Genomic DNA, 12,044 nt, shown 5'->3' on the forward strand with positions numbered 1-12,044 from the left:
GATAGATATATCATAATTTTTAGTATTTTACGGTAGTTTTCCTTTTTTGTTTTTTACAACTTCAGTATTGAACATCCCTGTAGCAAATTTTCTATAGTCTTTTGTAACATTTCCTAAGCACAAATTTTCTGCATGAGAATGGGGTGAGAGATTTTGTATAATTTTAATGGTATCCTTAGTTCCCTTCCTGTCCATCAATTCAGTCAGCCTAAGGTCCTGTGAGATTAGGTCACTACTTACAGATAAAGAACACCAATGTTTAAAATAGTATCATTCTTTTTACTGTTCAGGCGAAGGTGACAGAGGAGCTAGCAGCATCTACTGCACAGGTCTCTCACCTGCAGCTGAAAGTGACAGCTCAGCAGAAGAAGGAAACAGAGCTGCAGATGCAGCTTACAGAAAGCCTGGAGAAAACAGATCTTCTCAGAGGCCAGCTCGTCAAGCTGCAGACAGAGCTCTCAGGTATGTGCACAGTGGGGAAGCTGGCGTCATTTCGTTTAAACTTAAGGCATTTAACTCTCCCTCCTCTCAGCCCTTTTGACATAATGCTCCTAAAGTGTATGAAGGACTGAACCAGCAGTCAAGGTGGACTAACGGAAAGCCTGTATGATTATTTTACATAAAGGAAAACAAAAAGATTGAATGTATTCATTTAGAGTTGGTCAGTTGCCACCTTTTCCCTCCTCTTGAAGAAGTCTTATATGAACATTGTTGATACTTATGACTGGTCCCATATATTTGCAAGAGTTTGTATTTATATGTTCGTCTCACTCTTGATTCAGTGGATGTTTGAGGAAGAGATGCTTCCTGTCGTAGTTTCCTCATTCCTAGAAAATGGGTTGCAACTCTTTAGTCACACTCTGCCTAGCTCATCTCCCATTACATTGCCTAGTTCATCCCAGCTGTACTGTAATCCTACCTGGCTACACTTCTGCTCATCCTGTCTTGCTTTTTTATGTGTAATCTTCTCTGGGCTTGCTGTGCAAAGCAGTATTTGCCTCCAGTCCTCTCTCTATTCTGTTCCTTCCAGAAGATTTCTTAGTTTTTCCTGGAGTATTTGATCCCTCTTTTACAGTATTTTTTTGCTTAATGAATTACTATGACCATTGTCACAGATAACCTTTGATAAGCACCATTTATGTGTCTGTTCTCCCCTCCAGAATTCAAGATCCTAGAGGACAAAGGTGGTGTTTTTTTTGTTTTGTTTTGTTTTTTTGGCAGAACCGAGGATTGAACTCTGGCCCTTGTGCTTGCCAGGGAAGCGCTTATTCCACTAAGCCATCTCCCCGGCCCTGCAAAGGTGGTGTTTTACTCAGCTGCCTGAAGTCCTTTCCTCCACGGTTGCTAGTTATGTGCCCATTGCAGAAGTGGTTCTGGGGCTGGGAATATAGCTAAGTGACACAGTGCTTGTTGTGAGTTGGAGTCCTAGTACCATAAAAAGAAAGAAAAGGAAAGAAGGAAGGAACGAAGGAAGGAGAAAACAGTGGTGCTAAAGATAATATGATTACTGGGCGTGGAGGCACATTGCCTATAATTTCCACGCTCAGGAGGCTGAGGAAGGAGGATCATTGAGAGGTTGAGGCCAGCCTGGGCTACATAGGGAGTTCCAGAACAGCCTGAATTGCCTAGTAAGACTGTGTCAAAAACAGGAAAGGGTGATTGAATAGATTTGGGAAGACTAGCATACCGATTCATCTACTTTCCAATATTGCTACATTGAACCCAATGCAAAGGCACAGGTGGGACCAGAGCGATAACAGAGCTAAATGGAAGCACAGGTTTCTGCTTGAGAGAACCAAGCCACTGATATCATTTAGTGAAATGGTACTTTGAAGATGCATCTCTTATGAGGCAAATATGTATTGGATATCGTACAGCTATCTCCTTTCAGCTTTTATGGTGCCATAAGTTACCTCTTGAGCCATAAGAGTCTTCAACTCTTCAAAGTTCGGTGCACTAAACTTAAAATTCCCCAAAAGTCCTCTTTGAGAAGGAATGTTTTGAAAGCAAATTCCTGGCAAAATGTCCTGGCTACCAAAAAAATTGAGCATATGTATTTCATTGCCAGTGAGAGAGGACCAGAACCGATACTAAGCCAAAACCTCTTTGGTGTGGTCAGATGGTAATGCAAATGGAATTGCAAAGAGTGATGAGTTTAAGATAGGGAGATAGCTCAGTGTTATAAGTGCTTGCTTGGCAAGCTCAAGGTCCTGAGTTCGATCCCTGGTACCACAAAAAAAAAAAAAAGGCGGGAGGCAGCCAGATAGCTTAGCCTGCTTGGGCAGTCTCAGGGATGGGGTTCAATCCCTGGTGTGCCATGCCAGCCCTGCCCCCAGGGTGTGGTGGCGCACTCCTGTACTCTCAGCACTTGGGAGGATGAATGCACTCTTGATTTTTTTTTTTTTTTCTTTTGCGGAACCGGAGATTGAACTCAGGCCCTTTCGCTTGCTAGGGAAGCGCTTATTCCACTGAGCCATCTCCCCGGCCTGCTTTAACAAATTTTTAACATGCTTTTATATTTGCTTAGTGACATCCTGTATTATAAAAAAGGAGTGATGAATTTATTCTTGTTTTATTTATTTTTTTGGTGGTATCAGGGATCAAACTCAGGACCTTGTGCTTGCTGAGCAAGCATTTCTTCTACTGAACTATCTCCCTGGCTCCCAGAGTGATGAGTTAAAAAAAAAGTCATCAGTTTTGAAGGTGATCTCTGACCCCTTGAAATGTTTCTTTTCATTTTGCATGTGTAGAAGGTGATTCATATGTTAGAGATGGCTCTCTGTGTGGTAAATAAGGGTTTGTGGGAGAGCAGCTTAGTGCTTATTAGAAAATGTTGCAGGCCAGGGAGGGGATGGCTGAAGGAAGTAAAGGCCAGATGCTTGTGTGGTAGGGTGGGCGGTCTGAGGCCTGCTGTTTTGGAAGAGCTGCTAGGATGCCAGATCACCCCCTGCCACTCTAGTTCAGCAGTGAGTCTCTCTGCTCCTCCCCAGAGCTTCAAGAAACCTCTGAGCAAGCACAGTCCAAATTAAAAAATGAAAAGCAGGGCCGGAGGCAGCTGGAACTCAAGATGACCGCTCTGGAGGAAGAACTGTCAGATCTTCGAGCTGAGAAGGAGTCCCTGGAAAAGGTAAGTTCCACAAGCTGAGTTTCTCTCTTGGACCCAAGTAGCCAGCATTTGCTACTTAATAAACTTTATTATTGTCCTTAAGAAATTACAGTAGAACATACCTATTAAAACAAGTAGATCTCAGGGCAAGGTGATTTATAATGAAATCCGAGTTGGAGCAAGGTGTGAGATTTGAAAGTAAAGATGACAAGAAGAGGAAGCCAGAGAAGATAGGGAACTTTGAATTTATGTAACTTCCATTGCAACCTCCATTGCGTGCCAGCAGTGAGAAAGACTAAGGCGGGAACAGTGGAAGGAGCACTCAGGCAACAGCAAAGACTGGAAGAAGCAAGGGAGACAGATATGGTCTAATGTAGGTTTTGGAAAGATCTGACTAAAGAGAAACAAAATCCACTTGAGGGGAGCCAGTTCAGCCAGATTGTATCAAGTCCGCTCCAAGTCTGTTTATCAACTCCAGGTGAGGTAGCCATGTAGCCTGATCAGAGGAGATAGCCATGGGCCTGGAGTGCAAGAAATAAACAGAGATAAGTATTTAGGACACAACTTCATGGAGTTAATTTTAGCATGGAGCTTCTGAGGCCAAGTGAAACAACCTACTATGGAGTACCTATTATGTGCTCAATTATGTGCAATCCTATGAGATTGGTCAGGGAAACAGGCTCAGAGGTTAAGACGTACTTTGTTCTCTGTCTTGGGAATATTAAGCAGCAAGATTGGGATTCAAACTGTCCCTTGGACTTTAAGCTCTTTTCAAATTACTATACTGCCTCTGAACAGATTTAGTAACTGGAAAATCCTGTTTTTAATTCAGTAGTTTAAAAACAAGAGAAACAGGATTAGTAGTAGAATTTTCTTTGCATCATCCTTCTGTATCTTAGCTTTACAAAGCTGTAAAAATGTCAAACTAGCAGAGATTTTAGTCATCAGAGAACCAGCATTTTATAGCTGGCCTAGGGGGGCTTAGGAAGGACATGTATTGTCTACCAATGCTTTTTATCTGGTACATTAGGTCTGATTTTGTTTCTTATTTCTTGAAATGTTTCAGACAGAAAAAGTATGAAGAATAATATAATGATTATCCATGACCTAGCTTTAACAAATTTTTTTGCGGAACCGGGGATTGAACTCAGATCCTTGTGCTTGACAGGGAAACGCTTACTCCACTGAGCCATCTCCCTGGCCTGCTTTAACAAATTTTTAACATGCTTTTATATTTGCTTCTATGTTCCTTTTTGTCTTTCTGAAAATAAATATAATTTACTCCCTGAAAAAAAAAACAAGTAGAAATAATACATAAAATTATAAAATTTTTTTTCTTTCTCCCTTCTCTCATTTTTTAGAGATAACTGTACATACTGTAACGTGTGATCCTTCTAGATTCTTTTCTATATGCATAAAATATACTCATTTCACATACCTATAGATATGCTGATAAACTTTTTAAACAATAATGGGCTCGTGTTTAATTCTTTACTCTAAAAAGTACTGTGGATATGTGTTTTACATTAGAATGAGATTTTGGGGGTGGGACAGGGCTGTGGATTGAACCCAAGTCCTGATGCACACTAGGTAAGCACAGATCTATAGCCCAGCCTGACTGTTTTGTAGTTGTTGCATGATAATGAGGCTGTACCTCATAATTTAATTATCAGTGCTTTTTTATTTTGCTTGGGCCTGCGTATGAAGTGTAGGCTGGCCTTGAACTCTCTTATGTAGCTGGCCTTGAACTCACAGCAGTCCTCCTGAGGCAGCCTCCATTTTGCTGGACTGAAGGCATGTGCCACCACGTCTGGCCCTCAGTATATATTTATATCTGTACTTTTATATTATTTCAGGCTGCTGTGGACATCCTTATACTGTATGATTATTTTAGTGAATTCGAGCATTCTCAAAGGGTACATTGCTTGAATGAGAGTCATAGGATCAGTGGTAATGTCATGCATCTCAAATTGTTTTATCAGTATTGCCAGATTATTCTCAACGTGCTACTCACGCTTCCAGTACTGTGTGAATAAGCTCATTTCTCAGTACGTACATCACTTTTCTAACCCTTATTATGTCACAGCTGGAATGTAATAATCTTGGTTTGCTATATATTTTTATTAGAAGTCAATCTTTCATGTCTTTAGTGTGACTTATATTTTTACTATGAATTATTCACCTTTTAACGTCCTTCACCCTCTTTCCTATTGGTAAATCTGATTGGCAGATCCTACTAAGGGTATTAATCCTCTGTTAGTCTACAAATATTTTTCCATTTTACTCTTTTTTATTGTTGTTTTTGCAGTAGTGGGGATTGAACTCCTGACTTCTGTGCTAAGCTACATCCCTGCCCTTCTTTTCATTTTTATTTTGAGACAGGGTCTTGGTAAATCATTAAATTGCCCAGGATGTTGTAATCCTTCTGCCTCAGCCTCGCAGAGTGCTGAGGTTATGTGTGTACCATCACAAGCAGCAGTCGTGCTGTCTTGAGCACCACTGTTGGACAGGCAGCTTGCTGTCTCTTTACTTTGTAGCATATCTTATCTTTGTTGGTTGCAGGATAACTAGTGCCATAGAAAAAAGTGAGAATGCTTCTATCTCTAGAACAATTTAAATATAAAAAGAACATACTGTTCCTGAGGGTTCAAACACTAACAAAGCCTAGTGCCTTCTTAGGGGAAATCTTGGTCTACATTTACAGTTTTTTCTATGATTTTATCAGTTTTGTTTTTACTAAAACCTTTTTTTCCCCTGATTTTGGGGGCTGCTTTCACTTTTTATCTGAAACGGTTTTACTGCTTTCAGTGACTATCCTTACAGTATAACCTTAGGAACGTGACTTAATTGCTTTCTTAAAGTAAATTACAATTTTGAAATTTCTGGGTGTGTGTACTTTTAAAAACTTTTCACAAGATTAACATCCTGAACTGAGGATATAGCTTAGCGGCACAGTGCCTGCCTGGCAATTGCAAAGTCCTGAGTTTGATTGCTGGTACCAAAAATACCCCCAAAGGTTGCCATACCAAGAGAGTATGTCTATTTGTTTTTCCACCAGCAAATTGTGAAAATATCAGCTTCCCAGTGCTCTCACCAACAGTTGTCTACCTCTTAATGGAGTATTAAAGTCCTTATTTGTCTTTTCCTTATCGCAGTCTTCCTTACTCATAGTCAAGAATGTTAAATACACCATAATCCCAGAAATGGAGTAGACTCATCTGAGTAACTACCCTCTTACCTTCTGATAACCAGTTAGAGCTGATAGCAGTTTTCTTATTCCTAAGAACCTCTCAGAAAGGAAGAAGAAGTCAGCTCAAGAGCGCTGCCAGGCTGAGGAGGAGATGGATGAGATCCGCAAGTCGTACCAGGAGGAACTGGACAAACTTCGACAGCTCTTGAAAAAGACTCGTGTGTCCACAGACCAAGCAGCTGCAGAGCAGGTAATGGGAAAATGAAGTTCTTTAGGAATAAAAGGTGTGAAGGAGGCAGAAAACTTCTAGTTTCTTCCTCATCCTTCAGTATCATTTTTTCCAGTTGATATTCTTCACCTTGGAGAAAGGTTGAAAAAAGTAATCCAAATATATTCAGGATAGCAGGGGTCAAATGGAGAATCTTTTTTTTTTCCTTTAAAGATTAATTCATTAATATCTAATTATTTAACTAAAACATGAAAAAAAATCTCTTAAAAATTCTAGCTATGTAAGTCCTCAGCAGCTAGATGTCCTCTAGATACATCATCAACCTTGAAAAGGATACATTTATTTAAATAATCAGGTAAAACTGACAGTAGCCCCAAAAATCAGAAATCATGGGCAATGGCAGGATCCAGCTGCATGTCTAGTCCTTTTGGCAAGTCTTTCTCAGTGTACCTCTAAAACCTTTATGTGTAAGTCCAGTTTAGTTAGCGGCACTGGTGCCCTCAATTTGAGAATTTTGGTAGAAAATAAAATGTTTTTGAACCTGTAAAGTTTAGGGTGCAGACACTAAGAAGTGAGGATCACATGGACTTGCCTTTCAGGGACCGTCTGGACATTCACATCTTCGTCTTGTTGGAGCAACTTTTGGAGTTTTAACAAGCAGTGATACTTTCCTTTATTTAAGAAGTACTTAAAAAGTAATTAAGGTCTTTCGGGCTGTTGTTTCTTGATTAAATCCAGTCCATTAGCATATTCTGCTGCCTGATGAAGAATGGGCTCCCTTCAGTGCAATAGGACTGCTCATGACATGGCCTCTGCTTTCTTTTGGCAGCTGTCTCTCGTGCAGGCTGAGCTGCAGACCCACTGGGAAGCAAAGTGCGAGCATCTGTTGGCCTCGGCCAAGGATGCGCATCTGCAGCAGTACCAGGAGGTGTGCGCGGAGAGGGATGCCCACCAGCAGAAGCTGACATACCTTCAGGAAAAGGTAGCTATTTTCCGAGGACCAGGCAGTTTAAGCAGCCCAATTGATTTGAGGCCAGCAGGGTGCTCAAGTCTTCTACCTGCTTGATCCTAGATGTGTTAATAGCTTGAAAACAAAAACATGCTTGTATTGCTATTCAGTTTGTCAGTTATCTTTTATATATATGTTGATGTGGAGTGACAGATCAGTGACCTGGAAAAATTGAAGACACAGCACTAATGTTTGGAAACAAATCTTCCATTTTTGTTTGATCCTTTATTTATTAAGCAAATATATATTTAGTGTCACTTGTGTTCCAGCCACTGTGCCAGAGAACAGGTACACAAAGAACTCTGTCTTCAATAATCTCAGTTAATAAAGAAAACAGAGATTTGCATTAAGTACTGTGGGTCCAAGAAGAGGAAGTGCCTAGGGGATTTGGGAAGGCTTCCCAAAGGCGGTAGCTCTTAAGCCAAGCCAAGGACAAGTGGCTATGATAAGCAGATAGGGAGGCAGAACATCCTGTGCAAAGGCTTTGAGGTAGGATCAAGGCTTCCTGTATGCAAAGGAAGGTGGCTCAGGGTCCTGGTATGAAGGTCCCAGGGTCATGGTATGAAGGTCCCATATCTGGAGGTTAGCTTATTTGCTTAAAGAAGCTAGTCAGAAACCTATAACTCAGAGATCTTCAAAGCCATCTTGGAGGTGCATGGGTTGCTACTTATGTTGTTTATGTGTATGTGACTACAGTTCTAATCTGTTCCCTCTTTTTGAGTTGGGTGATGAGGAAATAGAGGGCTCTACATCAGTGGCCTGGGGTAGGAGCTGAGGAGGTAGTCCTACAAAATCTATGTGAGGTTGTGGCTTGATGCTTACGATGAGTCTCCTCCACTTATGTTTCCTGACCTTTACATCGTAGTCCATGTTCCTGAGCCCACAGCCATGGTCTGGTTGTTTTACAGTGTTTAGCCCTCCAAGCCCAAGTCACAGCCCTCACAGAACAAAATGAACAGCACATCAAGGAACTAGAGAACAAACACCAGAGATCTGGAGTTGAAGCTGCTGACCCCTCAGAGAAGGTGAACAATACTATATTTTGAAGAACCAGTAAGCTGTATAACACATCAAGGGGTGGAATGTGCATATCAAAGGCATTCCCAAAGCATATGGCAAATATGTTTTGTGGCTGACTTAAAAATTAAGTCTTTTTTTTTTTTTTTTTTTAAATGAGCAGAGTGTGTTTATTGAAGGAAAGAAAATGCCTGTCAGAGAATTGTTCCAAAAATTAAATCTTTAGAACCTTCAATTCTGACAATTCCAAAAATGGCTCTGAGCCTTTGATATATACAGGAAGTGTCTTTGAATAACAGGAGAATAAAAGGTGGAATTGTGCCCAGCATCCAGACCCCATTAATCCTTGGCATTCGTGAAAGTTTCATTGGTGGAAGGAGGTATCAATAAATGGTCTTTTAACAGTGTTGGCCACATCTACTACAGTTTACCTGCTCTTGACAGAGCTCTCAAGCCTGACCCTCTGTCAAAGTGTCCTTGTTATTTAATATTGCCCTCTCCACAGTGGCAGCTCTTAGTATCTTTTCATGATCAGCTATGTAGAATGCTAAGATGGCATCATTTTAGCCTTCCAGACCCCTCTGTGGAATTTCAGTGCATCTCTTAGTGGTTTGACTTTGCCAACATGTTTTTGATCATCACACAGGTCAAGAAGATCATGAATCAGGTGTTCCAGTCACTACGGGGAGAGTTTGAGCTGGAGGAATCGTATGATGGCAGAACCATTCTGGGGACCATCATGAGTACAATCAAGGTATAGCCAGCTAGAGCTGCTGACTGTTCCATTGGAATGGATACTTTGTTGATCCCCTGCAATGGATCATGAGTAAGAACAGTAGGCTGTTCATCTTTAATTGGTTTTTCTTAGAATGACTTGTTCCTGGCTGGATTTCCCAGCCTCTTCTGAAAAAGAGAAGCACAACCATTTTACTAACATACAGCTTTGTTAATGAGGATGGAGGAATTAGCATGGCTTTCTGTTTCCATTCAGTAGCAATCTCTTCCTTGGCTTTTGAACAGATGGTGACTTTGCAGCTGTTGAACCAGCAGGCACAAGAACATGAAGAGAGCAGCAGTGAGGAAGAGGAGCAGCCTCAGAGACCATCCCAGGAGCAGTCAGGCTCAGCCACTCCTGAGCTGTCCCTAGCAACCCTGGGTACGGAGAGACAGGAGGCCCCAGTGGTGCCATTGCAGCAGGTGGTTGAAGAGGCTGTCTCGTTACCTCCACAAGTGCTCAGCATGCCCCAGGATGGGGTACAGAGAAGGGAAGGGGTGCCCTTAGAAGCAGAGGTTCTCTCAGAGGTCAAAGATGATTACCTCCCACCTGAAGCAGCTTGCATCCCAACCCACAGATTTCCAGGGCCCCCAACTTCAATTCCCCCTAAGCCTCCAGGTCCTGTAACTATGGACTCAGAGTATGAGGAGACACTTGCTGCTTCCGTGACTGCAGCCAAGCTTGACAACCCACTGGGAAAGGTGCATGTTGGGGAAATAGCTCCAGAGGGTCCCCTACAAGAAAGCTCTTGGACACTGTCACTGACTCCAGACCCAGAGAAGGAGGACCCACCAGCGTTGGAGCCTGAAAGCCTGGGAGGAGAGCCCCAAGTCCCAGAGCTCAAAGGATATGAGGCTGTTACTGGTTCTTCTGGCTCTTTCAAAGCATCATCAAGCACAGAGGCCAGTACTCCGGCTGTAGAGGCTGCCCTCAGACCCAATCACCATTATCAGCATTCCAGGTATGTTCTTCTGAGCACAGTGGCAGCAGCTGTTTGTGGAGGTTGTCTCTTATTTCGTCCAATGCTGGCAACTCATTAGTTAGATACTGACTAGGTTACTTCATTCATTCGTTCGTTCATTCGTTCATTCGTTCATGTATTCTATAACACTTCTCTGTGGAAGCTGTGCTGATGGTGTGGGAGAGAGGGTAGATGTTTATGATTTTTTAAAAATTTTTTAATTATTTAGTACAGGGTCTACAGGGTCTCACTACGTAGATTGGACTCCCAGTGATCCTCCTATTTTCAGCCTCCCAAGCACTGGAATTACAGGGGTGTGCAACCATGCCCAGTCTCAATTGCCTTCTCAGCGTGCCTTGGGGGTGGGGCCAGCACAGCACGCCAGGGGATCAAACCCCAGGCCTCTGTGTCTGCCTAAGCAGGCTTTTTAATCTCTGAACTATCTGGCCAGCCCCTGTTCATGAGTTTTAAAGGCTTATAGTTCAGCCAGGCATAGTGGTACATAACAGTACTTGGAAGACTACAGCAGAGGATCATCATGAGTTTGAGCCCAGCCTGCGTCCAACACTAACTTGAACTTTCAAAACAAAAATTAATTAAAATAAAAACTCATAAGGGCTGGTGAGATAGCTCAGCGGACTGAGTGCCTGTACCAAATACATTTTTTTTTTTTTTTTTAAAAAAAAGAACATGTAAAATAAAAACTTACAGCCCGAAGATAGCTTAGCGGACTAAGCACCTGCTTGGGCAAATGCAGTGACCAGGGTTGGATCCTGGGCACCACATGCTGCGCTGGCCCTGCCCCCTGGGCGTGCTGAGCTGGCCACCCAGACCGGGTATGGTGGTGCATGCCTTTAATCTCAGCTCTGGGGAGGCTGAAAACAGGAGGATCACTGTGAGTCTGAGCTGCGTAGTGAGACCTGTACCAAATACATTAAATTAAAAAAAAAAAACCAGTCTAGTGGCGAAGATTTGCATATTATAAAAGTAGGGTAGGTGCTAAAGAAAAGAAAGAGGGTGCTATAATAGAGACTAACATGGAATGTTGTAAATTAAATGGTGTGGTCAGGAAAGGATTTTGAGAATGTAACTTCTAAACTGAGACCTAAGGATGGAAAGGAGCCATCCATACCAAGAGTAGGAAGAAGAGAGTGTAGTGAGAAAAGCATATGCAAAGGCTATGTGGTGGGAAGGAACTGAAGAGGCAAAAGTACAGTAAATAGGTGAATAGTGGGAAGGTGAAGTCAGAAAACCAAATAGGGTCAGGATACATGAGATTGTGTTGCTGCTAAAGCTTGGATTTGGTGTAAGGACTTTGAGAAGCTATTGTGGGGACTTAATCAGAAGAGTAATGTCTGATATTTTAGCTTTGCAGGACTGTTCTGGCTGTAGCTTGTGGAAAGATCCATTGCACGGGGAGTGGGAAAAGCCACTGGCATGGATGTGTGAGGAGCTCCTGAGTGATTCTTAGCCCATGCTGGTGACCCTTATAGTTAATAAGCTCTGTGGCCTACAATAGAGACGGCAACATTGTCTGTGACTTAATTTTCTTTCAGTTGTTCTGGAAATGAAGAGGAAAAATGCTTTAAAGGAGCAATTTTTAGACTTCCAAGGCCCAAAGGACAGCCTGTGGAGGAGGATGAAGACGAGGTGGTAAGGAAACCCCAGGCCCTGCCAGGTCCTCACACCAACACCTGGGGACCCTTCCCCACTGGCTCAGAGAAGAGAAGTGCAGTCTGTTGGTGGCCCACTGCCTG

The 12,044-nt window shown here is 42.4% G+C and overlaps 1 protein-coding gene across 4 annotated transcripts in view; it reads left to right on the forward strand.

Moving 5' to 3' along the window:
• Fkbp15 (FK506 binding protein 15) overlaps positions 1-12,044 on the forward strand; it is an 84,173-nt gene that overhangs the window by 69,064 nt on the left and 3,065 nt on the right. For 3 of the 4 annotated variants that reach the window (XM_023723198.1, XM_023723197.1, XM_023723196.1), the window contains exons 16-23: positions 291-462; positions 2,991-3,127; positions 6,391-6,546; positions 7,355-7,507; positions 8,443-8,559; positions 9,198-9,305; positions 9,572-10,287; positions 11,844-11,940. In XM_023723198.1, the coding sequence (XP_023578966.1) occupies positions 291-462; positions 2,991-3,127; positions 6,391-6,546; positions 7,355-7,507; positions 8,443-8,559; positions 9,198-9,305; positions 9,572-10,287; positions 11,844-11,940 (1,656 nt within the window). The remainder of the gene's footprint in view (positions 1-290; positions 463-2,990; positions 3,128-6,390; positions 6,547-7,354; positions 7,508-8,442; positions 8,560-9,197; positions 9,306-9,571; positions 10,288-11,843; positions 11,941-12,044) is intronic. The other variant, XM_023723199.1, reaches the window with a different exon arrangement.

This window comes from Octodon degus, unplaced genomic scaffold (genome assembly GCF_000260255.1).
Source record: "Octodon degus isolate 3935 unplaced genomic scaffold, OctDeg1.0 scaffold00098, whole genome shotgun sequence".
Taxonomy (NCBI): domain Eukaryota; kingdom Metazoa; phylum Chordata; class Mammalia; order Rodentia; family Octodontidae; genus Octodon; species Octodon degus.